The sequence below is a fragment of the Cavia porcellus genome, unplaced genomic scaffold (genome assembly GCF_034190915.1).
Source record: "Cavia porcellus strain 051 isolate PalLab524CR breed Dunkin Hartley unplaced genomic scaffold, mCavPor4.1 scaffold_7, whole genome shotgun sequence".
Lineage (NCBI taxonomy): Eukaryota > Metazoa > Chordata > Mammalia > Rodentia > Caviidae > Cavia > Cavia porcellus.
The window spans coordinates 39,632,847-39,658,332 of record NW_026947490.1 but is presented as its reverse complement, the minus strand read 5'-3'; the positions used below and the strand labels follow the sequence as shown (position 1 = coordinate 39,658,332).

General features: G+C 40.5%; 1 protein-coding gene across 9 annotated transcripts in view; it reads left to right on the top strand.

Moving 5' to 3' along the window:
* Window positions 1–10,291, top strand: part of Dpy19l3 (dpy-19 like C-mannosyltransferase 3) — an 81,327-nt gene extending 71,036 nt beyond the window's left edge. For 6 of the 9 annotated variants that reach the window (XM_023563703.2, XM_003466523.5, XM_063253404.1 and 3 more), the window contains 3 exons: window positions 1,974–2,106; window positions 4,365–4,523; window positions 6,486–10,291. In XM_023563703.2, coding sequence (XP_023419471.1) covers window positions 1,974–2,106; window positions 4,365–4,523; window positions 6,486–6,647 — 454 coding nt within the window. In that variant the 3' untranslated portion in view covers window positions 6,648–10,291. Of the gene's footprint in view, window positions 1–1,973; window positions 2,107–2,547; window positions 3,001–4,364; window positions 4,576–6,485 lie in introns of those variants that run through there. The other 3 variants (XM_063253405.1, XM_063253408.1, XM_063253410.1) reach the window with 3 other exon arrangements.
* The last annotated feature ends 15,195 nt before the right edge of the window (window positions 10,292–25,486 follow it).

Genomic DNA, 25,486 nt, shown 5'->3' with positions numbered 1-25,486 from the left:
ATTACTGTCCCATCAGGCAGCATGTACCGCCGGTTGTTCAAGCTAGCAAGCACCATGACATGAATTACATCCCCTTTGTGAACATGTTCAACCATTCTGTTCCTCTGACCACATGAGACAAATGTCAAATATCCCCCATTATGCCTATACGGTGACAGGGCAAGCATCTGTCTGATCTTGTGTTCCTCAGTCTGGTTGTCAGAATGGTAACAGCTCATCAAGGACAGCCAAGCTCTCTTGAAGCTTCTTTCTGTTGGAATCCACATTCTCAACGCTGGCATGGATGTGGAAGGATGCAGATTATGTGTCATTCCTTTCGTGCTCATTGTAATTCCATCCACTTTTTTCCCCTCACTTAAGAAGGCTTATTGGAATGCAAGTGAATGAGTGTCATCGTTAGAAAGTCTTGAATTTTTCAAAAGCAAATTATTTGTAAATGTCATCATTTGAATAGTGGGACGTCTCGCTCACAGACATCTGAAGGCCGCTGTTGGATGGCATTCATGCTGTAGTCTTGGCATTGGGTTGGAATAAATAGCACATCCTACTGGGACATATGAATGTGATGAAGCTTCTCTTAAAAACCTCAGCATCAGAAGCTTCATGCCATGCTCTCCAAAAACATTATGCCTGCTATAGTTTTTTCTGCAGAGGATGATTTCAAATAGATTCCTCAAAACTGTCTCCATCATTTTAGTCAGTGCAGCATAGATGCCTCTTTCTTAGCAAAGGAAGGGTAAGCCTACTATGCAATGCTCCTAATGGGCCTGTGTGGAAATTCTGCACTAGGGAGAATACTATACCTAGAAGAGCTATTGTTTTCTCCATGGTAAAATAACACCTCATTGGTTTGCACCTCCCAGGTTCCAGAAAACAGAAAGAAATTAAATTAACTACTAAGATTCCTTTTTGCTGGTGGGCATTGAGTTCTTTGAATCTATTCTTCTCCTCCATCATTGTCCCCCAGAGCCCCTAGGAGGCAGAAAATCATAGATGGGCAGTAATTGGAAAGTAAGATGTGATTACTGGTGGGGTGTCCTGTATCCCTAAAGCTACAAACGCTTTTCCCTGATCAAGACCAAGGAGAAGGAATATTTCCATGCCAGAAATAACACACATCCCCATATTGACTAATGAGATACTTTTTTCAGAATCTTCTCCCCATGTTCTGTTTTTATTAAGTTTTTTACTTAATTTATAGTAATATCTGAGATTTTTTTTCCTTTGTTTTAAATAAAAATCCTTGGAAATAATTCACAATCACCTGTATTTCCTGACTTTGTATTTTGTTACTTTTATCTAGCCAGCCCCCTTCAGTGAAGTTTAGTACTAAAAGCAGTGGCAATCTTCTGAGTTCTTTTTGTTAGAATTTTGCTTCTCTGAAACAGTAGAAAGAGAAAATCCTGAATTTTAGCCTAGAAACTATAGACTCAAGAGCTATCTACCAGTTTCCTAAGATAGTTCATCTTAAAAGTAAACTCCTCCACTCTAAGAGCTAGAAGCTTCCCAAACATTGTTCTAGTCAACAAAAAGAGATATGAAAAATATACATAAAATAGATCGAGCACAAACCTTAACCCAGTGGTGGCAGACCGATGGCACTCGTGCCGCAGCCATACCCAGACCCTCTCACTGGGTGAGCAAGCCAAGTCACGACAGCTTGGTCTGCAGCAGCCCAGCATCAGACAGCGTAGGGATTATGCACATGATCAAAAGGAGTAGCAGTGCCAGGTGATGACATCTACAACAGTCTGGGCGTTCCACCTCTAAAAGGTTTTGCCATCACTGCCTTACCTTGGGGTTTGATTTGGTCTGGTCTGATCTGGTCTGGTTTGGTTTTGCTTTGTGCTTAATTCCTGTCTCTTAACACTTCTAACATAGTTGGGTGAATCTGAAGGTGTGATGATGTCTTCTTGAATGTCTTTGAGAATATCTTAGCAATGGGCTTGATTCAGACTCTTAACATCTTTTAGCTCTAACACCCCAAGAAAGGCAGTGTTTGCTGGAAGCATGCAGTTACTGGCTGGAGTCAAGCTGTGCACAGGAAGGACCTTAACCAACCACCCGCACTACGAAGACAGCAGCCTGAGGGAGCGAACCAAAGCGGTGAGGCCCAGCTCTGTTTTTTCATGCTTCTCCTAAGCCAGCCAACAGCTCAGCTTCCTTGCATGGAGAGAGATGGGTGTCAGGCTGCTCCTCCAGTGTGTGGGGTAGGGACAGGCATGAAACGTGCCTCTCAGTGGATAGCAGCCTGCCCCCTCGCTTAAAAGCTGTTTAGGCAGCAGCCTCTTCTTGGAGGGATAACCAAGAAAATCCACACCTGGAGTGTACTAAAGAGTATTTCAGACAAAGCCCTCCGAGCTTTTGAGTTAGAAAGGGAAACACAGGATGAGAAATGGTAACATTTCTATGTATCATTTCATGGGCCATTTCTCGGTTGTGGGAGTTTTGTTGCTCAGTTTGGAAAGTTTTTATATTTTGATTTTGTGGTATTGAGCACTGAACTCAACGCCTTAATATTGAGCTGCTTTTTTTTTTTTTTTTCAGACAAGATCTCACTAAGTTGTTCAGGCTGAGCTTGAATTTGTAATTTTCCTGCCTCAGCCTCCCAAGCTACTGATATTACAGGCATTTGCTGCCATACCCAGTTGCTGTTACTGTTTTTTTAAAATAGGTAATATAGTCACGTACTTCAACAGTCATAACATATGAAAGGAAGTGCAGTGAAAAGTCTCTCCCATCCCTGTGTCCCAGGAAGTAAGCAGTGTTAGCAGTTTCTTCTTTATCTTTCATCTGGTATTTTATGCTTCTACAAACAAATACACACATGTATATTTATATTCTTTTCTGCCTTTTTTTAAATAAAGAAATAACAATATACTTTGCTTTTTTGATAATATATTTTAGGAATCATTGTGTCTCAGTATATTATTCTCGCTTCCTTGTTAATTGTAAATTATATGTATTTTATGTGGATAAAGCATATTTTATTTAACCACATAGGCAGCCTCTGTCTTTTGCAACTATACATACAGTGCTCCAAACAATGAACCTGTGTATGCATCTTTATAAATGCAGTGATATCTGTGTCCATCAGATCTCAGCTGTCTGGGACACAAAGTGTGGCTGTAGCCCCCACCCTCTGTGCAACGGCATCTTACATTCCAGTCTTCAATGCAGGAACACATCTGTTACCCTCAGTCCTCACCAACAAGGTGTCAGACTTTAATGATTTTTCCTGAGTACCCTATTTTTTTAATGGAAATCATCTCAATTTTTTCGGCTAAAATTGGAGTTTCTCAGTTGGCCCAAGTGTCCCAAACAGCTCCAGGTTCAGTAGAAAGGTGGCCGGTTTGGGAGGAGATGTTGGTTAGGCAGGAGAACTGCAGAAAGCCATGTCCTTTTGGGCACCACCCGCTTCAGGAGGCACCTAGTGTTGTTCCCTGAAACAGGCATCGTGAAGATCTGCATGTTGGTCTTCAGTTGTGAACTTCGACTTCTGGAAGGCCTTTGTCAGGCCCTCTGCCAGCCTCTCAGCACTCACAGCGGAAGCAGCTCACCTCTCTCCCTTTTCACCCAGGAATGTGAGCAGTACTGACGAGGGCCTCCCACTCTGTCCCAGAGTCACGGATCTATCCTGGGAATCAGGGCAGCACAGGAAGTGCTTCTTCTCTTAACCCACTCCCCACACTCCACACAGCCTTCCCCAGTGCCAGGTCCCAGGACACAGGACCCTCGGTCCATGTATTCACCTGGGCACCTGGCAGGGACTGGGGCCAGCCCAGCTCCCTTGTGCTCCGAGAAGGATGAGAAGTGGCAATGGATGCCAGGCTCTTCTGAGCAAATCATATGCAGTGTAGTGGCCACAGGACAACAAGTGCACTCCCTGTTGAGGACCAGGGCCCCCCAACAGTGCTACTGTCAGCAGCCGGATCTCTCCCTTACCAGCCAGTGTGCCCCAAACTGTACCATCACCCGCACTGGACTATTCTTGTTTTGGGTCCCCTTTGTTGTCTTATTTCCTTAGCAGTGTTATTTACTTTGTTGCAGTGTTCTTAGAGTTGACATCTACTGATGAATATATTCCTAAATGCAAAGAATACATTCCCAATCCAAGTGTATTTGGTGTCTGAATCCAAATGCATCCAACACATCTCACAGCTAGATAATTATACTATTTTGGAAATTTCCCCCTGCACACCACAGGACTAAAGAATATGATTACAGCAGTGGCCTTGGCAGGAGTGGGGAGACCTATGTATTTCAGTCTCAGAGTCCCCTTCATGGGAGGTTATAGCACACTCAGTGAACTCAGAAGCGGCTGAGAGGTATTTTGCCTATTCTGTTTTGATTGCATTCTGAAGATTTATCAGATATATGCAAAGAGGTCCCCAGAGGAAGTGCATGCCCTCCTGAAGTCCTTTGGCACTGACTACGTGATCCTGGAAGACAGCATCTGCTACGAGCGTAGGCACCGCCGGGGCTGCCGGCTTCGGGACCTGCTGGACATCGCCAATGGACATGTGAGCATGTCGCATTACGCAACAGGACTCTGCAAGAGAGAATGGGATTTCAGTCAGTTTGAATCCTGAAGTCTTTATTCCGTGTGTGTGTGTGTGTGTGTGTGTGTGTGTGTGTGTGTGTGTACATGCATACTTCTTAAACTATATGTCCATTTATTTAGAGTACTGAGGGTTGAACCCAGGGCCTTGGTACTGAGCTACATCTCCAGCCCTTTTTTAGCTTTGAGAAAGAGTCTCCCTAAATCACAGGTAGGGCTTGAATTAGAATCCTCCTGCCTCAGCCTCCCAGAGTACTGGGATTATAGGTAGGCAGCACCTATTAGAATGGTATTGTATTCAAGTCTTCTGTCCCTTCTGTTCTGTAGAATCTCTCCCATAGCACTTTAGTAACTGCCACAGGGGCAAGTAAGGGGTAAGAGGACCCGAGGGTCCCCAGGTCTGTTGTCACACAGCAGCTCTGTCTTTGATTGGTTGACATAATAAGGCCCTGCATAACATTTAAACAAGAAACAAAGTTTTAACCTCTTCCAGCACTGCTCCAAGCCTCCTGTCAGCTCATCCATGGGCTACTGCCAGCAGCAGGTCACCCCCTCTCCCAAGAGCAGGGTCTGCTCTTGCTATTCCTTCTCCCTCTGCCTCTCAGGCGCTCTGTGCACAGCCACAGAGATAGCCTTCTGTGGCTAAGCTTGCACTCCAGAGCAGAAAAACAAGTTGTATGTCTCTTTCTCCTTCCAGGGAAAAGTTTCTGAAGTTGTGCTGGGTCTCAAATAGGAATCTCCACCTTTAGAACCAGGGTGGACAGTGGATATAAAAGCTAAGGGTTAGGGGGCTGGGGATTTAGCTCAGTGGCATAAGCACCTGCCTTGTAAGCAGGCGATCGTGAGTTCGATCCCTGGTACCGATAAAAAGTTTTAAAAAAAAAAAAAAAGCTGAGGGTTATATGTAAATGGATGAGGTGAAATAACAAGCCTAACCTAATCTGAAAACAAATTAGTGATTTGAAATTCAAATTTTTGCCCAAAGGAAAATAATAGTAACTTTCTCAATTCGGAGACAGTAGAGACTAATGACATACATTTACATTTTGTTTGCACATGACTTTTTCTCACTTGTGCATCTGATGAGTTGGAAAACTTTCTCTAGTCAGAGCAGTTCTGTGTATTTCATTGTTGTGAGAGGGATAGTATGTATACATTTCTGAGAACAAGGGGATCTGAGTTCTAGTTCTGACTTTGCCGTTAATGGTGACCATTGTGCGATGCTCAGCCCTCCTTCTCAGCCTTGGTCTGCACTTCTAAAGAGGAAGAACAATACACCAACTGACCTCTAGTTAGTTTCACTAACACGTGCTTGAGGAAACCCAGTACCTGACAGGAGTGATCAAAACCATGATGAATACTGGTTCTCTTTAAATGCATTTCAGAAAAAGGTGCATGGCCATCAGTCCCTCTCAAGGTGCTCTCCCCTTGCTTCAGACCCGATTAGCCCATCGTCTTCCCCGCCTCTGAAAGAGTTCTGGAAGCCCTCTTTTGTGAGCATGTCTTTCTGTTTTGGTTGCCTGGTGTCCGTATCCACTCACCGTGGACAGTTTTCATGGTCAGTTTCACTTTAGGGAAGAGCCAGAGGTCGTATGGTGCCAGATCGGGTAGATAAGGTGGATGAGGACACATTGTAAAGGTTTTGTTTTTATTTTTTGAAAGGTTTTTATTTGACAGAAATTATCACAATTGGTTGATTGAGAAAAAACTACAGTGAATGTTTACATTAAAAAGAAAATATTATAGTAAAAGATATATTACCATGAGTCCCTTTCAAAATACTCCCCTTCTCTTCGAACACGCTTACCATTCTTGGCAATGTGTCTTTTACTGTATTTTAAAATACTCATTATCTGCTGTACTTTTGTGTCTCTTACAAGTACGTTTTACCCCCACATTGAACGTGGGTTTGTGTTGGGTTTAGATGATGGATGGCCCAGGAGAGAATGACCCTGACTTGAAGCCTGCAGACCACCCTCGATTCTGTGAAGAGATCAAAAGAAACCTCCCTCCCTACATGGCACACTTTACCAGGGTGTTTCAGAACAAGACCTTTCACGTCTACAAGCTGTCCAGGAACAAGTAGTGGATGTTCTGGCCCTTCTCCGTTTTGGACACTGTGAAACTACATCGTAAGGGGAGTCGGTAGCTGATGGTTCCAGGGTGAATGGGTCAGTGGTACCCAAAAGCTGTGACATGCAGACATCCTGCACCTGTTAACACAAGTGTCACCGTCTTCAACAGCTGAAGTCTTTTTTTGTCTTGATCTTTCACATATTGTAATATTCATTAGACGAAATGTTCACAACTGCCTAAGACTCATCTGGAATTTGGCTCTTGGGTAGAAGGGTGTGTGCTCCAGGTAGCCTGGACAGCACCATGCCATGCTGAGACAGCCAGCCTGATCAGAATCAGAAATACTTTTCATTTTTACAGGACACCGCTGACTGAATGGAAAGGAAAGGATGCATAATTAAATTATTTAATATTATTTCACTAGGGAAGATCAGTTGGTGGCTTTTTAAAAAGCTGTTTGTTGTCCTTTTTCATCTTTACAATTTTATAATGTTTTCTAATTTTTCTGATTTTAACATGAACAACAACAAAAAAATCAAGTTAAGTCTTTTATGTATCTTACACATCACGTTGTACCCTAAAATGTCATATATTCAGTAATCTATGTCACACATGGACAGTGTTTTAATACTGGGCAAGGAAGAAGTGTCACAAGTTCTATGTGGTTCAGTCCTCAGAAGTCTATTTAGGAGAGTAGAATTTCTTAACTTTTTAGTCTTATTTAAAACAAAAGGAAAAACAAACAAACAAAAAAAAACTATTGATACTCTAATCTCTCCGGCAAGTAAAATAGTTTGCTTCATTTCTTACTCATTTCAATTTACTGGGTTTGCAAAATTTTGTAAACTTTTTGTGTTTTTAGCCTTTGTATTTTTTACAGCCTAGAACCTTGCAAATTCTGAAAATTTTTTAAACATTGTGTCTTGACTAGTTGACTAACGCAGTATTTTTGGCAGACAGCCTTCGCCTACCAAGTTTGACTCGTGGTCTCCAATCTTATGCTGAGGGCCCTGGTAACGTTATTCTTTTCCTCGCTAAAGGGTAACCAAGTGCCTCCAAGTTATGTTATTTGTAAGAATGAAGAAGATTATACAAACCTGCTCAAAATTTTTGATAATTGCTTTTATAATTCATTTCTAATGATTAGACATGTAAAAGTTGCTGATAAAAGCATATCGTCTATTTAATTAGATCAAGCTGGCTAATGAAATTAACTTTCTCCCCTGTTCTTGGCAGCTGGAAATGATTTACATGTTTCTCCTTGCAGTTGCAGTGAAGTAAATTGCCATCGGCATCAAGATGGATAGCATCACACGTCCACATGATTTCGTATTCAGCTACTACTTATTAAGAGTGTTCAAAAACATTTTTACACTGTCTTGTTGGACACAAGGGTACTTGGTTTTTATCAAAACTTATTTAAATAAAAAATTGGCAGTAGCTGGGTTATTAAATTATGCAACTGAAACTCCTGAATTATATCTTTCCTACATTTGTTAATAAGGTTGGAGACCACGGCAGTTTAGGGTAATACAATAATAAAACATTTTAATCAGTACTGAAAGTTTAATTAAGCCAGTAGTGATGCATGCCTGTTGTAGCTGACAGCATGGGTCAGTACACCCCTTGGCGGTGCCTTACTCTAACTGAAACCAAGCACATGTAAGGTACAGTATGTTGACACTATGTGATTTTTTACAACCTCTGTTACTCTTTCAGGCCTATTTAAGTTTATTTTAAATATTCCTGTGTGTATTTGTCTTAAGTATTTGGAATCACTATACAAGGAAAACGTACTTAAGTTTGTATGCTCATCTCCACCACGTTGATGGCATCCACTGAGTTTTTTCATAGTAACACTGTTGCCAAAACATTTAGTGTTCAGTCTTTAGTGAAAAATATAAAGTGCCAAAAAAAAAAATATTGCAAGACAGAATCCATGTATACACTCTTTCCAAGACACTGTGACCATGCACAGTAGAAGTTTTTATTTCCTGATGATCCAGTTTCCCAACAAATCATGTTAGCTATTTTTAGAACCTGTCAGATTTCTCATTTATGACCTTGTTGTTGACTCACACAGGAGGAAACAGGGAGAGCATCTGGTCTGGCTGTAGCTTTAGCCTCTCTGCAAGCTGAAGCAAGAGCCCTGTGGCCTGAACTCCCCAGCACACAAGCCTTGGGGGCTGTTCCATGTTTGGTGACAACCTCAAATTATGGCTCTCACTTTCTGGACAGAAACACCCTCTGACTTGGCTTCTGGCTTCACAGTCGAAAAGACCTCCTAAATACAGTAGGAGTGCTTATAATTGGCTCCACTTGTGATTCCCCAGAGCACTGAAGTCCCCATCCCTCCTGTGGGCTGCTCCCCAGCCCGACACAGCAGACAAGAGGGTGTATTCCTGGTGCCCTTGCACCCCACCTCCACTGGATGCTGCTCTTGGGGCTCTCCCTGGGAATTCGTATTGTGAGTGCACAACTCAGTCAGCTGTGTATAAACCTAGGAGACTTGGGTGTAAAAAGAAAGAATTGTGTCTACAAAAATTAAATGGAATGTTTTGGTAAGATTTGATGAATGCTGAATTGCTAATAAAACTACTTTTTGATCCATCAGGTTTAAAGAAGGTTTTTAAATATTGGGGAAAACATAAAAATCAAGAAAATTTGTCTAGGTATTCATTCTGCCTTTAAAATGCCTAAACCAATAAGAAGGTATTAAAATGTACCCAAATTGCATTGTTGGTGTGATTTATGCAAGGAGTAGAACCACAGTCACTGTATTGTTACAAAGAGGAAAGTCGCTGACTTCACTGCAAAATATTAGGAAATGTAGGACTAGAGATACAGCTCAGTGGCAGAGCACGCGCCTCACATGTGAGGGGTCCCATGTGGAGGACCAGGAAAAAAATACCCATATGTTACGCTTCCCTATTTATCCTACTTAATAATTAAATGACCAACTACTAGTAATAATTAACAGTTTGCTAGTAGAAATTCTACCCAAGTTGAAAGGTCCCTATCACTTTTCTTGCAGGCCTTTATAGAACAGCAGTTCATTTCAGATGTATTAGTTAGGAGGTTCGGAGGTTAGTCCATAAGGGGTGATCTAGGTCATTTGCTGTCTCTTAAAGATGATTTCCCTGACCTGTGTGAGTCCAGTTAGGTTTAGAGTGTGTGCGTGTTGGGTAGGTGCTGCTGGTGACAAGGACATATATAGATGTCTCATCTGGTCTGCATCTTTATTTCACAATTAACTAAAATGAGTATACTGACTCCATATTAATTTTTACTATGATGTCAAAACTTTGATTCATCCTTGACCAAAATTCACCCAATATTTCACATAGAAATATTTAATTTAAAAAATTTAACTCAGCCCTTCACATTAATAGGAAGATACCAAAATTTTCTCAGCTCACGTATCTTGGTTAACACGCTCCCAGATATTTTATACATGACAACCTTTTAGCCTAGGACAGAGTGATTGTTCATGGGAAAAAAGCTTTTAAGATGAGAGTAGCTCACTTTCTTGTGGCTGTTGAGATTCTGTTTTTAAAATCCAATGAGTAAATCTTACAAAGAGCTTTTATAATTTGTTGTACTGAATTGTATGGAGATTATATACTAAATAAAGCTCTTTTAGATTACACAAAATGAGTGTCTCATTTCTTTGAAGGTCAAAACCAAGGACCTACTTTACTGGAGAGGAGGAGCTCAGCCAAGGTCTGACCAGGAAGTCGGATCTGTCCTGGAACTCACTGTGTAGCGCAGGCTGGCCTTGAAGTCACAGTGATCCTCCTCCCTCAGCCTTCTGAATTCTGGAAGGAACCTCTTGTTGAAATGCAGTAAAGATGTCCAAAATAGGGTCAGTCACTACAGAGGGGCGTGGTGAGGTCTTCCTTACATTTATAATGTTGAAGTTCATTTCTTCATGTGACTTTTTGTTTGATAACTACAGTGACTTCAGTTGACTGATAAATGACTGATTTCATTTGAATGTTCGGTGTTCAAAGTAGAAGTTGAAATTTCAGGCAGAAATGATCAGAAAGATAAATAGAAAAAACCGGCAGTGGGATCTCAAATACATGTATGGACAGGTGGGTTCTAATGCAGGGAGAATCATAAATAATACAGTTAAGTGCAGCTATGAATGGCCTGAATTGTAATGGTTTGGCTTGAAGCATCAGTCACTTAGTGGATAAAAGGATTTTTCTCTCCCCCTTCCTTCAGAAGAGGTATCTAAAACTCATCTCATGAGCTTTTCAGTTAATCTAATATTTATAAGCTTGCTTTATAGGGTTTTCAAAATGCAGATAATATAACTAACAGTGTAATGGGAAATCAATTTAGTGGGTTGCAGCCAACATTTAAAAGAAAGGCAGCAGGTAAGATGAGTCCATGTGGTAAATGCGCTGTTCAGGGCAGTATTTGTTTCAGTTATGCATGTAGGTATTAATGTATTGGGCACAATACAGAATGTATTTTTTCTTACAGATGAGAGCCAGAGTTAGGAAACCATCCTCGCAGCGAGCGGGTGGGGATCCTGGAAAGATGGCAGTCTTAAGGGGACTCTGCCCTTGTCCCGACTTAACACTAATAGAACCACCCAAACACTGATATTAACGAATTATGTTTATATTTTTCAGGTATGATATGTACAGTTTTTGGCTTTTTGTAACAAAGCATCATTTGGTAGTTCATGTTGGCCCTTGAATCCACTTTGTAGCCCAGGCTGGCCTCAGACTCATGGCAATCTTCCTGCCTCAGCTTCCAAGTTCTGGGATTATCGGTGTGTATCACTGTGCCCAGCACATTTTATTTTTAAGTCCTTTTAAAAATATATACTGAAATATTTATAAGGCAAAGTTGCATAACCAGGATTTGCATCAAAATAATTCTGCGAGGCATCTAGATGAAATAAGATTCGCCATGAATGGCATAGTTCAAACTACTTTGGACTTTTTTTATAATGAAAAGAGGGAAACTAGAACCAATTAAATAAACCAGGAAACTAAGAAGATTTAAAAGATAAAATCTGAAATCAATCAGAAACCATAGAAAAGATAAATAAAAACTCCAGTCCTTTTTAAAAGACAAATGAAATAAGTATCTGGTAAACCTAACAAAAAATCACAAAAATATAAAATATTAGGAATATGAAAGGAGGTATAATCCCAGATCAGGAATGGTTTAATGACATAAGAATAACATATGCCATCCTGTGAAAAAAATGTAAAACCTTAAAAAAATAGATAATTTCCAAACAAAATAGAAATTGTCAGATTAAAAACTTGAGTAGATAAAACAACCTGGCTAAGAGTTGAAAAGTCACAGAGGAGATTTGGACAAGAAAGGTACACAGTGAAAATCCTTCAGAAGAAGAGCTGGGTGTGGACATAAATCAGTGGTGGAGTACATATCAAGCATGAGGAAGCCTTGTTTGATCTCTGGCAGTGCAGGAAGAGAGGGAGGGAGGCCAAATTTAATGAAACTTTCTCAGCCATTGAAACCAAGTTTGTTTTAGGAAGCTAGTCCAATTTTAACACAATTTGTTATACCAATAGTATGGTATAACCGACACTGAAGAAGGGCATTATATAGGGCATGTTCATGGCCACAATCATGGGGATTTAGAATTCTTTCTACCACAGTTTAAAAGAATAACTGAATATTAGGTAACAACTAACAGGCTTATAAAATGTCAGTGAAGAAAAGATCACAAACAGTCCTAGTTTCACCCTCAATTTCCTCTCCCTGCGAGTCTTTTCCCAAAGTGTGTCATAGAAAAATGGAAGCGAAGCAGAATATGGAAGTTTTACAAGAGGAAATAGATTGGCGTTCACAGCTGCTGAAGCAGGATTTGAAGTTGAGGTGAAGGAGGTGGCACTAGAAAGGGAACTGCATAAAGAAAACCTGAGAGTTTCCCGCTGGGCCCACCTACAGAGCATGGCTTAGTAGAGAACAGCTGGAAAGTGGCAGAAAGCTAGACACACACATATGAGCAGTCAGCAGTGCTGAGGAGACATAGGGCCAGGCCAGGCCTGAGACCTTCAAGATTCTTCCAGCCATCCAGTTGAGGTCTTGGAAAATCTACAACTCATTCTGGAATTAGAGACAGTTGTTCACAGTTCCAGACAGAAACAAATACAAATATGCTATGGTGTTAGTTTTCCGTCAGTGTGGCAAAGTATCTGAGATAATCACTTTATGAGGAAAGATATTTTTTGGCTCATGATTTCAGAGGTTTTGAGTCCATGACTTTGTGGAGCGCTGTTGATTTGGATCGTGCTGGCCCAGAACATCATGGCAGGAGCATCTGTTCACCCCCATGGTAGTCAAAAAGCAAAGAGAGGAAGGGAAAAGGGCCAGAGTTCCAATATGCCTTGAAGGATACATCTCTGCTGACCTAAGGACCTCTCACTAGGCCTTACCTCTTACAGGTCCTGTCACTTCCCAGTAGGACCACAGGATCCAGTGGAACAAGGCTTTCCCAATGGGCCTTTGGGAATAGTCCAGATCTGAACTATAGCAACCATTTTACCTACCCATGGCCTCAAATTATCTTGACAATTTTTATGTATACTGTGTAGCACTCAATCAAAAATAACTAGGAATAAGTTTTTAAAAATATTGAACTAGTTGAAATAGAAAGGAAATCATAAGTAAATAGAAGATAATGAAGTCTTAAAGCATATTTTCATATATGGTGGCTATGTCTATTATATTCAATAAATTAAATGACAAGATGGAGAATTTAAGTAAAAGAATGAAAAACTATAAAAAAATGGAAATAATATAACTGAAAAGTACAGTAAATTAAGTAGTCATTGTTAATTAAAGAGCAAATTAGACATAGCTGAAGAGAAAATCAATAGACTGGACAATAGTTTAAAAGAAAAATATCCAGACTAAAATGAAGAAAAAAAACAATGGAAAGAGCATGAAACATTGTCTAGACCATTCTGATTTATCCTGTAATTGAAGTCCCACAAAGAAAAAAAGATGGACCTGTAGGACTCTAAAAACTCGTCTTAGTCCATTTAATACTACAGTAATCACACCCAAGACTAGGTAATTTCTCATGACCAGAAATTGTATTTCCTCTTAGTTCTAGAGGCTGGAACATCAAGATCAAGTTGCCAGCATCTTAGGATGCCCTCTTCCTGCATCATAAAATATCACAGAAGGGCTCATACAGGCAAAGAGCAAAGAGAAGGCATGGGAAAGGGAAATGGGACTAAACTTGTCCTTCTGTAAGTAAACTTTTCCCATGACAGTGATGTTAAATCATTCATGAGGGCAGAGCCTGGTGACCTAATCAGCTCTAAAAGCCCCACCTCTTAGCACACCTGTAATCCCAGCACTTGGAAAGCTGAGGCAAAAGGATCGTTGCAAGTTCAAAACCAGCCTGAGCTCTATAGAAAATTCAAGCCCAGACTGAACTATATAGTAAGACCCTGTCTCAAAAACCAAAAGGAACAAAGGACCTTCAGTAATTTCATGTTAACTATTCTTCCCATAGTAAATATCTTAAAAACAAAACAAACGAAAACAAAGAATTTATAATTTAGAGGATTAGTAGAACAGCTCGTAAGGAAACCAACTTTTTCCTGAAGTATGTATTACATTGCAAAGAAAAAAAGTGTGTGTGTATGTATGAGTATTCACATGTGCATGAACATGCAAGGAGAATTAACCATGAACAAGGAGTAAGAGGGACTGGTGCATTGATTTTAGAAAAGTTATCACCATTGTTGAAGATAATTGTGCAGGTTCTGCCAAGACATGCAGCTCCATAAAGAAGTGGCTGATTGTGTACAAATCTGCTTAAGAGGAAAAGAGTGAAGGAACATGATTTCAGGGCTAGCACAGTAATTAGAACAACAGTGTGCTAATTAAGGCTCATAAATTTAATGAAACTATTAGCATTTTCTCTTGCAAGAAAAGGTGAATTTTTCCCCCCAGGAAGTGACACCTGTGAACAATTATCTCTCTTATTATTGCTATTAAGATTATTTACATAAGATATGCTCACTTAGCACCTGCTGCTGTTAATGACTTTTTTACACAACACCTGATCTCACAGTAGAGTCACTCTCTGGTTAGGAAAGTACTTTGGGGATTATTGATCATTAATAGCATAGCACAGATAGGCATGATCACTTTTATGGACCCCACTACAGTTACTTCACCGCCTTTGTGGGCAGTGTTTTGTTTTCTTGATGGAAGAAAATGGTCCAGAATCTTGGGGCACTGGAAGGAGTCCATTGGGCTGTGGACATAAGAGACACAGCCTCTTCTGAGGCCACCATCAGCTCAGTGACTCCATGAGAACTTCCTGAGTCCCTGCTCCAGGCAAAGGCAAAACCTGAGGACAAGATTTAGGGATAGGCTCATGATACAGCTGTGAATTGCAAGATCCTATTATCGCCCTGAATGAAAATGGCTAGTGGCCCTCTGAAGGTAAGACTACCAAGTAGAAAGTTTCCTATGGTGAGTTACAGAAAACTAACCGAGCAAGGGAAATCGTAAGCACACTTCATGGTACCTCAGGCACTTTGGGAAGGCTTAGTTCAATGTCTCTGTGGTTAAACTGTGCACTGAGACCTGCAACACTGGGAACACAGGAGTGTGTATGACAGGCAAGCTCCATATGGCCCTTGAGCTGGCATTATAGTGGAGGATATCGACATCAGATAAACACAGAAGAAAATGGCAAATGTTTGGAGAGAATTAAAGCAAGCAGCTGTGGGAGCGTGTGACTGGGTTGCCACTTGATTTTGTGGGAGTGCATGATTCTTGGGATTGAACCACACTGAGCTGCATCCCCAGAACAATTTTTTTTGTTTTTGATTTTTATTTCAAGACAAGGTCTCACTAAGTCACTTAATTTCCCAAACTAGGCTCAAATTCACAGTGTTCCTACCTCGGCCTCCCAGAGAGCTGGATTACAGGTGTACACCATCATACCCAGCTCAGTCACGTGGTTTTAAGTACTCAGAAGGCTTCTCCCAGGTTACATTTAGGTTAATATTTGAATGACATGACTTCCTTCGAATTTTCATCAGCCATGGCAAGTACCAAAATCTCCTCAGCTGCCGCTTTACAAAAGTAATGGGTCTGTAGTGAATGAGCACACAACAGCAACTTACTAAAATCAATTTAAAACATAGCAAAGAGTTCCGGGAGAACATGGTCGATAGATAACAGCAGCTATGGAGGCTCTCTGAGATATCCCACTTAAAATCCAGGAATGGTGCGGGGCGAGAAGTCCTAAGCAACAGAGATATACCCAGCTGACCCAGGAACGAACTAAATTAAGAGAAACCAACTGGAAACTCAATCCTGGTGCTATAACAGGAACAGTATAAGGTCTCAGTGCAGAAGCTGGAGCCCACGCCACTGGAAGCCGCGATTTGAATTTCCTGCAGCCACTGCTGTGTCCCAATTGGCACGGCAAGGAGAGAGGCGCAAAAGCTCTGAGAGTGGGAAGCGGCGAATGGAGTTGAGAGCGGGACTGGCTGGGGGCCCTGCATCGACCTGCAGTGAGTGAGTGGATCGGGGATCCTTCCATAGAGTAGGAGGCTTCAGCAAAGGACATACTGGGACCAGGCAGACTAGCCGGAACAGGATGCTGCAGTGCCCTTAGTCGCATATTCCCTTCTGAAGCAGGATTGCTGGGGAGTGCCTGGCCTGGGTGATGCCGCTGACTTAAGACCCAGTAGGCTAGCCCAAACCAGGTTCCAGCACCTGGAGGTGCACCCTAGCAGTGAAGCCTTCAGTAAGTTGACCTGGAGGGACAGGCCCAGCAGAGGCTGCCCAGGTTTGTGTCTCCCTAGTACACTGCAGTGGGCAGGAACACCTAACCGGCACAATTCAAACAAACTGTAACCAACAAAGAAAGAAACTGGGCCTCCTATATACGCTTGTATGGAAAGAACAAAAAATATGGGAAGAGGGGGCAACAAGAAAGGGTGCTCGGCCCCCCATGCTGAGAAACATGCAATATCAGACACAGCACCAATAGACATAAAGCGATATCTCTAGAGCCTCATAGACAAGTTCAAAAATGAAGTTATTAACGACCTAAAGCAAGATATAAGTAGAATAGTTAGAGAAATGCTAAGCACCACCCAAGAAAAAACAGATGGTGGAATGGAAGAACAGAAAAAAAGGGGAGAATTGTTTGATGGAGAAAATAGAGAAAACATAGAATACGTGAAGCAGGTTCAAAGAGATTACCAGGAAACTAAAAACTCTATTGAAAGCTGGCATAGCAGCTTGAAAGAAACTAAGGATAGATTATCTGAACTGCAGGGCAGATTTGTAATGTGGGAGCATGAAATGAAAAACTTCTGAAAAATAACAAGAAAACAAACAGCAATATTACAAAAGCTAGAAGAGGATAAGAGAATCTATACTTAAGAATTAAGAACATAAAAGAAGAAGTAGGGACACAAACAAATGGACTACAAAAGCTATTCACAGAAATAATCCAAGAGAATTTCCCTAACTTAGCAAAAGGTAAAGATACTCAGATGTATGAGGCATACAGGACCCCAGCCACCTACAACCCAAAAAGAGCTATACCCAGGCGTATAATAATCAGAAATCCAATATAAGAACAGAATATTAAAAGCTGTCAGAAACAAGAAACTGATCACTTACAAGGGAACACCCATCAGAATTACAGCAGATTTCTCGGCACAAACCATCAAATCACGAAGAGCGTGGGGGGAAATAATTCAAGCTTTGAAAGATAACAACCTCCAGCCAAGATTGATATATCATGCACAACTGTCCCTAGAAATTGATGGAAAAACAAGGTGCTTCCAGGATAAAGAGGAACTAGGGGAATTTGCAACCACCAATTCAACTCTACAGAGAATACTGCAGGATATTCTAAAAAAGGAAAATACCAAGATTCCAGAAATAGTGGCAGAGAGGCCACAATGAATGGAGCAGAAAGCAAAATGAAGAAGACAAACTGACAACAAACGACAGAAAAAGATCTCAACAGAAATGAGGCAGAGAAGATTGGATGATAGGAACAGCTATTTTGAAGAAAACAAGACATCATAGTAGCTAGTGCTGATTTAGTATCATCTTGTTTTGAAGTCCCATCAAGCTTTTATTCTTCTGTCTCCATTGGTCTTAACAGGTTGTATCTTATTGGAGTTTATTATATGTGATAATATAAACAAAAACTTTTATAGGCAAGGAGATTATACAGAAACCATTGTTCATTTTCTGTTAGTTGGTTCTAAATACCCTGTAATACTATCATTCTCTTGAATGGTTTTACATTGTCTGGATATGTTTGGTGCTACAGTATACGAAGTTATACTCAAAGATTTCAAGGAAAGAGACATTATGGTAACTACTTTTATGTCAGGATATCTTATGGTGAAACACTAATTTGCTCAAATGGTTATGTTTTGACCTGCACTGTTTTGTTGTTATGTCCTCTTTCATCTCAATCTCCTTTTTTTTTTGATTATTTACTTTTATTTTTATCTTTTTAATTAAGGGAAAAATAAATAAAAATAGCAGGATACATTATAGTAACCCACTTTGATTTCCTATTAACCTGATTTGAAACCCTGTATTGCCCTCACCATCTTGTTTTGACTGATTTTCCCCTCTTCTGCTTAGCTTGATAGTACCAAGTTCGAAAGTATAGGCAACAACTGTGGAGACAATAAGATTCATTATGAAGCCCATTCTGGTTGACTATTATCTTCTTTTAAAGTCCTGTAATGTCTCCAATGTTTTTGTTTTATTCTTTACTGTTTTGTTCAATTTTATTATAACTGATGATATAGGCAATTCTTTTTAAGATAAGAAGAGGCAGTATGGTAACCATTGTTGATCACCTGGTATTTTGTTTTTACATTATCTATTATGTCCATCCTTTTGATTTGACTGACTTTGTTCTGATATGTCGCATTTGGTTTTACTCCCTTCAAAAAAAGTAATAAGAACTGTGGGAGTAATAAAACCCAAAATGTGCAGTTGTCATTCTACAAAACAAAAGAAAAGAAAGTGCTCTAAAGGTTATAACTGCATATATGTTTAAGTGTATAAGATAGATAACCATATTACTGAGTTTTATTGGATCATTGAACAACTGTTTGCAGTCTGTTTGAAAGTCCACTTTATATGCTTTAATTTTGTAACTTGAACAACTATTTCTAAGATGAGAATATGTAATCTATTAACTAATGATTTCCTTTTTTTGTCTTTTTCCTTTTTTTATCGGTACCGGGGATCGAACTCACGACTGCCTGCTTGCAAGGCAGGCACTTATGCCGCTGAGCTAAATCCCCAGCCCCTAACTAGTGATTTCTTACTGTTTATTTTTTAAATTTTGTGTTACTTATACCCTTTTTCTGTTTTTTTTCTTTTTCTCCCTAAATAAAATTTTTAAAAAATATTTGAATGACATGAAGAAGGCCACCAATCTCAGACTGGAAAGAAGAAGGTTCTAGATGGATTGGACAGCTTCAACAAAGCTCTGAATGCAGGAAGGAACTTAATATTAAGTGAATGTCAAAGGCTTGAACGAAGACAGGAGAAAAAGGACAGACAGGTTCAGAGCACCTTGCCACAGTAACGAGGCTGAATTGTTTTCCAAATATGACAGAAAAACATCAGAGAGCCAGGTGAGGTGGCCCAGCTCTCTGGGAGGTTGAGCAAAGAAGATGCAAGTTCAACACCAACCTGGCAAGTACTACAGAAAAAGAGAGAGACAGAGAGACAAAGACAGAGGAGAGAAGAAAGATAGACATTAGAGGATTTGTTGAGCAAAGTAGCATTATCTAAATTGCATTTCAAAGAATACATCCATGGAGAGCTGGAATTGATGGAATTTATGATGGCCTATAATCTAGCACTCTGAAGGCTGAAGCAAGAGAATCTCTATGAGTTTAAGGTCAACCTAGACAATATAGTGATTTCAGGGCCAGCCTGGACTACCTAGTGAGACCCAGTCTCACAAAAACGAAACACAACATGTGTCTGCGAATGTGTTCCAGTTGAATCCACTTGCTGAATCTCACAGGATGCCATCCAGAGGAGAAATTCCTCCCAACTTGCACTCAGCATGTGCTATAGGAAATACACATGTGTTGATTCGCCACTGATACTTGAGGGTTATTGTACCACCATCTCCCCAGTTCTGACCTGAATTACCATAGGAGAAATACAGCTTCTGGAGGAGCCTGAAAAGAAGAATGATACACTGATCATGTCAGATCAAGATGTTTAATTAACCATTGGTATACCCTGAAATTGTGCCTCTCTGGTCACCTCACTGCTCTGCTTCAATTAATATCAATTTATTAACTCCATTCTCACAAATCTTTTCCTGTTTCTAGAATAACCCAGTCACTGTCAAGGTGTACAAAGCTACTTTTCAGATAACTCCAAGGTCCAACAACAGTGCCTTCTTGAGCCAGCTCGCTTCATGTGTCTGCTGATCTTAGAACCCATGACTTTTAATAACAACCTAATCTTGAGGGAATCAACCAGGATCCCACAGGACCTACATTAAACCCTTCCTGGGGCAATATCCCCTAATTGCCTTGCATTAGGCCTTACTTCTTAGAGGTCCCACCACTTCAACAATGCCACACCATCACCAAGCTTCCAGAACATGTACTTTGGGAGACACATCTCCCAAAATATAGTAGAAACTATGAAAACAACAAGTAACATTTTTGTCAGTGCTGTAGAGAGATATCTAAAAAGTCTACAATGAAGCTTTTGTTTTGTTTTGTTTTTTGCTTTGTTTTGTTGGCTTTCTGATACAGGCTTTTGCTGTTTAGTTCAGGTTGGCCTTGAATTCACTATATAGCCAAGACTGACCTCAAACTCTTGCTGATACTCCTGCTTCAGCCTTCCAACACTGGAACTGCAGGTGTGAACTGCCACACCTGGGTTTACAGTGAAACCATCTGTAGCAGGGCTGTCTTACCCAAAGAGGCCCATCCTCTGTGTATTTGGAAATGTGATTCAAAAATACTCATCAGTCTCCACTGGCAACTTGTATTAAGAAGTTGGGGATGGAGAAGCAGCTGTGTGCAGTTCAGAGCAGAGAAAGTCACCCTGCAGCCTGCAGTGAAGTAAACACTAAAAACGAGCAATAAGAGGCTGTCTGGTTCCAGTGAGAAAACGAGAGGACCCTTCACTGGTGACTCGTGGTCTCTCCTGTGTTGATCTTGCTCACTGCTCACAGGTTCCATCCCTGTTAGATTTCTAATACATTACTTCTTTGACTTGAACTAGTTTGATCCCTGATGAAGACAGCCCTGAGGCAGAGTTCTTATGAGTCTGTTTCCTCGGGGCAGACATCTGTTTGGCATAGAGTTCCACAGAGTTAATGTGGTATTTCTTACCTTGAGTCATTACTAATTGATCTTTCTACCCTTCTCGCTGTGATTTGAAGTTCCTGAGGGTAGGAATGATTCCTCTTCATGAGCAAGTCCCCAGGAAAGGCTCAGAGTGAGTGTGCACCAAGGGTGTGTTGCCTTGGATGTCACAGGTTCAAGTGATGCTCAGTGAGCTAGTGTCAGTGGGTTCCTCCCAAGAAGAGAACTGGAAAGTGAGAAGAGACCATGTTGTCTGGCAATTCCTGTTACTTATCAGATAAACTGACTCAACTGTTGTGATGGTTAAACTTAAATGCCAACTGGATGGGCTTGGGAGCCACGTGGAGAATATTAAGGGGCATTTCTAGGAGTCTGGTGGCTCGTGGAGGCGTGACCTTGGGTCCTGCATCTTGCCCTTCACCGCTCTTTGGTGCTGTTCTCCAGCCACGCTTGCTGGCCACACCATGAACTAAGCAGCTTTGCTCCACCTTGCCCTTCTGCCATGATGTTCCCACTTTGGAATCAGTCAGTCAAGGACTGAATCCTGTAAAACCATTAGCCAAATAAACCTCTCCTTCTTTAAATTGTGGGTGTCAGATATTTTGTCTGGCAATAAGGAAGTTAAGTAATGCACCTATATGTTGCAAAAGAAATACAAGAAGATGAAAACTCTGCTAAAAGACACTCAAGTCAGCAGCCATCAAAAGAACATGGTGATGCCAGCGTATGTTTATTTAAAGGAATTATAAGATATGCAAAGGAACCAGGAAAGCTGACCTATCGGCAGGAAAAACATAGGTAATAGAAACTGCCTGTAACACAACCCACGTGTCAGATTTAACATAGATTCAAGGCAACCATTTAAAATATTCTCAAAGAAATAAAGGAAATCATGCTTAAAGAATCAAAATAATGTATTATTAGATAAAAATGTCATTGAAGAGACAGAAATTATTCAAAAGAACCAAATGGAAAGTAGAAAAGTATGGAAACTGAAATTTAAAAAAAAAATAACTAGGGCTTCCACAGTGCAAGAAGATAAAATGAACAAAATTAAAGATAGATGAATAGAGATTATGCAATTAGAAGAACAGAGAAAGAGAAAATGAAGGAAGAGTCAGAGTCTCAGAGACCTGCGGGACACCATTTAGAATACAGAATTTCAAGGGAGGGGTATCTGTGCACATAACACATACATATATGTAATAGCTGAAAACTCCCTAAACACAATACAAAATATTAACCTTCACATCTGAAGAGTTTAACTAATTCAAAGTATACAGACACACAACAGTAAAGGAACAAAACACAACAACCAACCAACCAAACAAACAAACAGATGAAGACAAAGAAAAAAGTCTTGAAAACTGAGAACCGAATGACCTGGCGTGTACATAGGAGCCCCAGTACAATTAACAACAGACCTCTTCGCAGAAACAGTGGTGACCAAAGGCAGTGGGGTGACCTATTCAAAGTACTAAAAGAAAATATCTGGCAACCAAGAACTCTATATCCAGGAAAACTATTCTTAAAAACATGGAGGAGAAATCAAAACATCCCTAGACAATGCATTGCTAGCAGAAGAGGCAAAACCTACCAAACAAACAAAGATACTAACAAAATGAAAAGACAGTAGACAGTAACTCAAACCTACATGAGAGAATAAAAACTGCTAGAAAATGTAACTGCATAGGTAAATATATAGTGTAAATGTATTTTGTTTACATCTTTTCCTCCATCCTATCTGATTTAAAATGCAACTGCATAAAACAATAATTACACATTAATTTTTATTTACTTATTCTATTGTAAATGGAATTTTTTCCCTAATTTCATTTTCTGAATTATCATTGCTAGTGTAAGTACCAATAATTTTTTAAATTTGCTGTTATCACCTGAAACTCTGATAAACTCTTATTCATTACAATAGCTTTTTTTTTTAGCAGAATCCTTAGGATTTCATACACAAAAGATTTACCCCATTTGCAAAGGGAGATCAATTGTTTCACTTCCTTTCCAATTGGGACGCCTTGAAATTCTTTTTCTTCCCAATTTCCCTGGGTAGAACCTCTAGTAAAATGTTAAATGTAACTAAGAAAAGTAGATATCTTTGTCTTTCTCTGATGTGATAGGATGCAAAACTTACATCACTATAACAAAATACTGAGGCTTCAACTTATTAAGAAGGAAGGTTTATTCTGTTTATAGATTTTGAGGCATCTGTCTATGACTGGTTGGTTTGAGTTTTGAGATGTGGTGAGGCAGCAGACCATGGTGAAGAGCTCATGGCTGAAACACAAAAACAAAAGGGCTGGGGTCCCACTGACTGAGTCCTTCCATGAGCCTGCACCTCTTAGAGGTTCCACTGCCTCCCAACAGATCAGACAGGGTGGCGGACCGTGTTCCATCTTTCAACAAGAGGCAGGATTGTTTTCCTTAGACATACTATGTTTGGTTTCTTAAATTCTTTATATGAAGTTGTTTTCTTTTATTCTCACTTCAAACATTTTTATCATGAAACATTGATTGCCTGAAAACCAAACGGAAGAAAATGTTGAATGAGGTAATAAGTAAATATATTGATTAGATTAGTGAATTCTGTGTCCTGTTGAACTGATAACATGGCCAGAATGTTTTCTGTGTGTGTGTGTGCGTGTGTGTGTGTGTGTGTGTGTGTGTGTGTGTGTGTGTAGCGTTTATTTGGAATGAACCAGAGCCTTTACACTGAGCTACATTCCCAGTGCATTTTTAAAAAACTTGTTTAAGAGACAGGGTCTTAGTAAGTCATTACATTGTCAGGCTGTGTTTGAACTTGGAATCCTCCTGCTTCAGCCTCCCAAAACACTGGAATTACAGGCATGTACCACCGTGCCTGGATGGCCAGATGGTTTGCAGTCAGGCCGACAAGTGGAGGGACACAGCATGTATCACTACGAGGGAAAAGACCATATTGTGTGTGTTTGCCTCTGCTGAAATTGCCTGTCTCCTTTTCCTCAGACCACTTCCTCTCTCCACAGTTGAATCGGACATAGCACAGAATTCCAAGTAAATGAGATTTTTCCAGTGAAGAACTAGCATGAAATTCTATGAAGAACTAGATGCTCCTTTATTTTTATTCTTAGATTCAAGTGAGTGACCATAAAATTCAGAAAAGTTACTTTCATGTCATCAGGAAATTGCAAATTAGAACAACAAAGAGATCATGGCGTACCAATTAGAATGGCAAGAATCCAAAACATTGCTGACCTCACATGCTGGCGAGGATGGGGAGGGACAGAAACTCACCCACTGCTGGTGGGACTGCGGATGGTGCGGCCACTTGGCCACGTTTGACAGTTTCCTATACATCTAAATACGGTCTTACCATGCAATCCAGCAGCCATGCTGCTTGTTCCTTATTCAAGTGAGCTGGAAACTTCAGCCCACACTAAAATCCACTCATACCTATTTATAGATTTATATAGAAAGGTCAGACTTGAAAGCAACCAGCAAGTCCTTCAGTGGATATAAATAAATAAATAAACTGTGAAATGTATAAATAGCAGTGAAACATTGTTTGGCAATAAAAGTGAGCTATCCAGCCCTGAAAAGACATGGAAGATTCTTAAATCCTTATTACTAAATGGAAGAAGCCAAGTTGAAAGGCCACTTGGGTGGTCTGAATATGGTTTGAACCTGTCTCTCAAGGGTTTGGGTGTTGAAATTTAATCCTCTCCTGAGGTACTGAGAAGACAGATTGTTGACCTGACTGTGGGTTTACAGTGGGGCCTTTTGGAGGTGATTTGCATTAGGTAAGATCATCAACGAGGTGCACCCAGGACTGAATATTTTTGGGTACTTAAGAGGAAAGAATCCAGAGCCAGGCATGGGGGTACATGTCTGTAATCCCAGCACTTGAGAGGCTGAGGCAGGAGGATCTTGTAAGCACGAGACCAGCCTGAGCTACAAAGACTGAGTTCAAGGCCAGCCCGGACTGCATAGTGATACCTTGTCTCAAAAAGACAAAAAAAAAAAAGAGGAAAGAATCTAGAGGATACGAACACAGGAATGTTCTGTCTCTTGCCACTTGAGGCCCCATGCCATTGGGGGTCTCTGCTAGCTAGAAAACTGTGAAAACCATCACTGTCTGCTAAAAAAAAGCTTGGACCAGAATTTTGAGCCAAAGTGAAGCTCTTTTCTTTATAGAATTTATGTGGTCTGTGGTATTGTGTTCTTAGCAACAGGCAGCAGATAGGTCTACTTCATGGTGTATAGTTCTTTTCCTGTGTGGTATTTTGGAAGATGCAACTATGGAGACAGTGAAGAGACCAGTGGCTGCCAAGAGTTACAGGAAAGAGGAGGCTGGCAGGGGCGGGGAGCACTGCGGAGTTTTAGGGCAATGAAAATACTCTGTATCATTCCAGAACAATAGATCCATGACATTTACACTTGTCCCAGTTCCCGGGAGGTACTAAATAGTCAACATTAATGTAAGCCA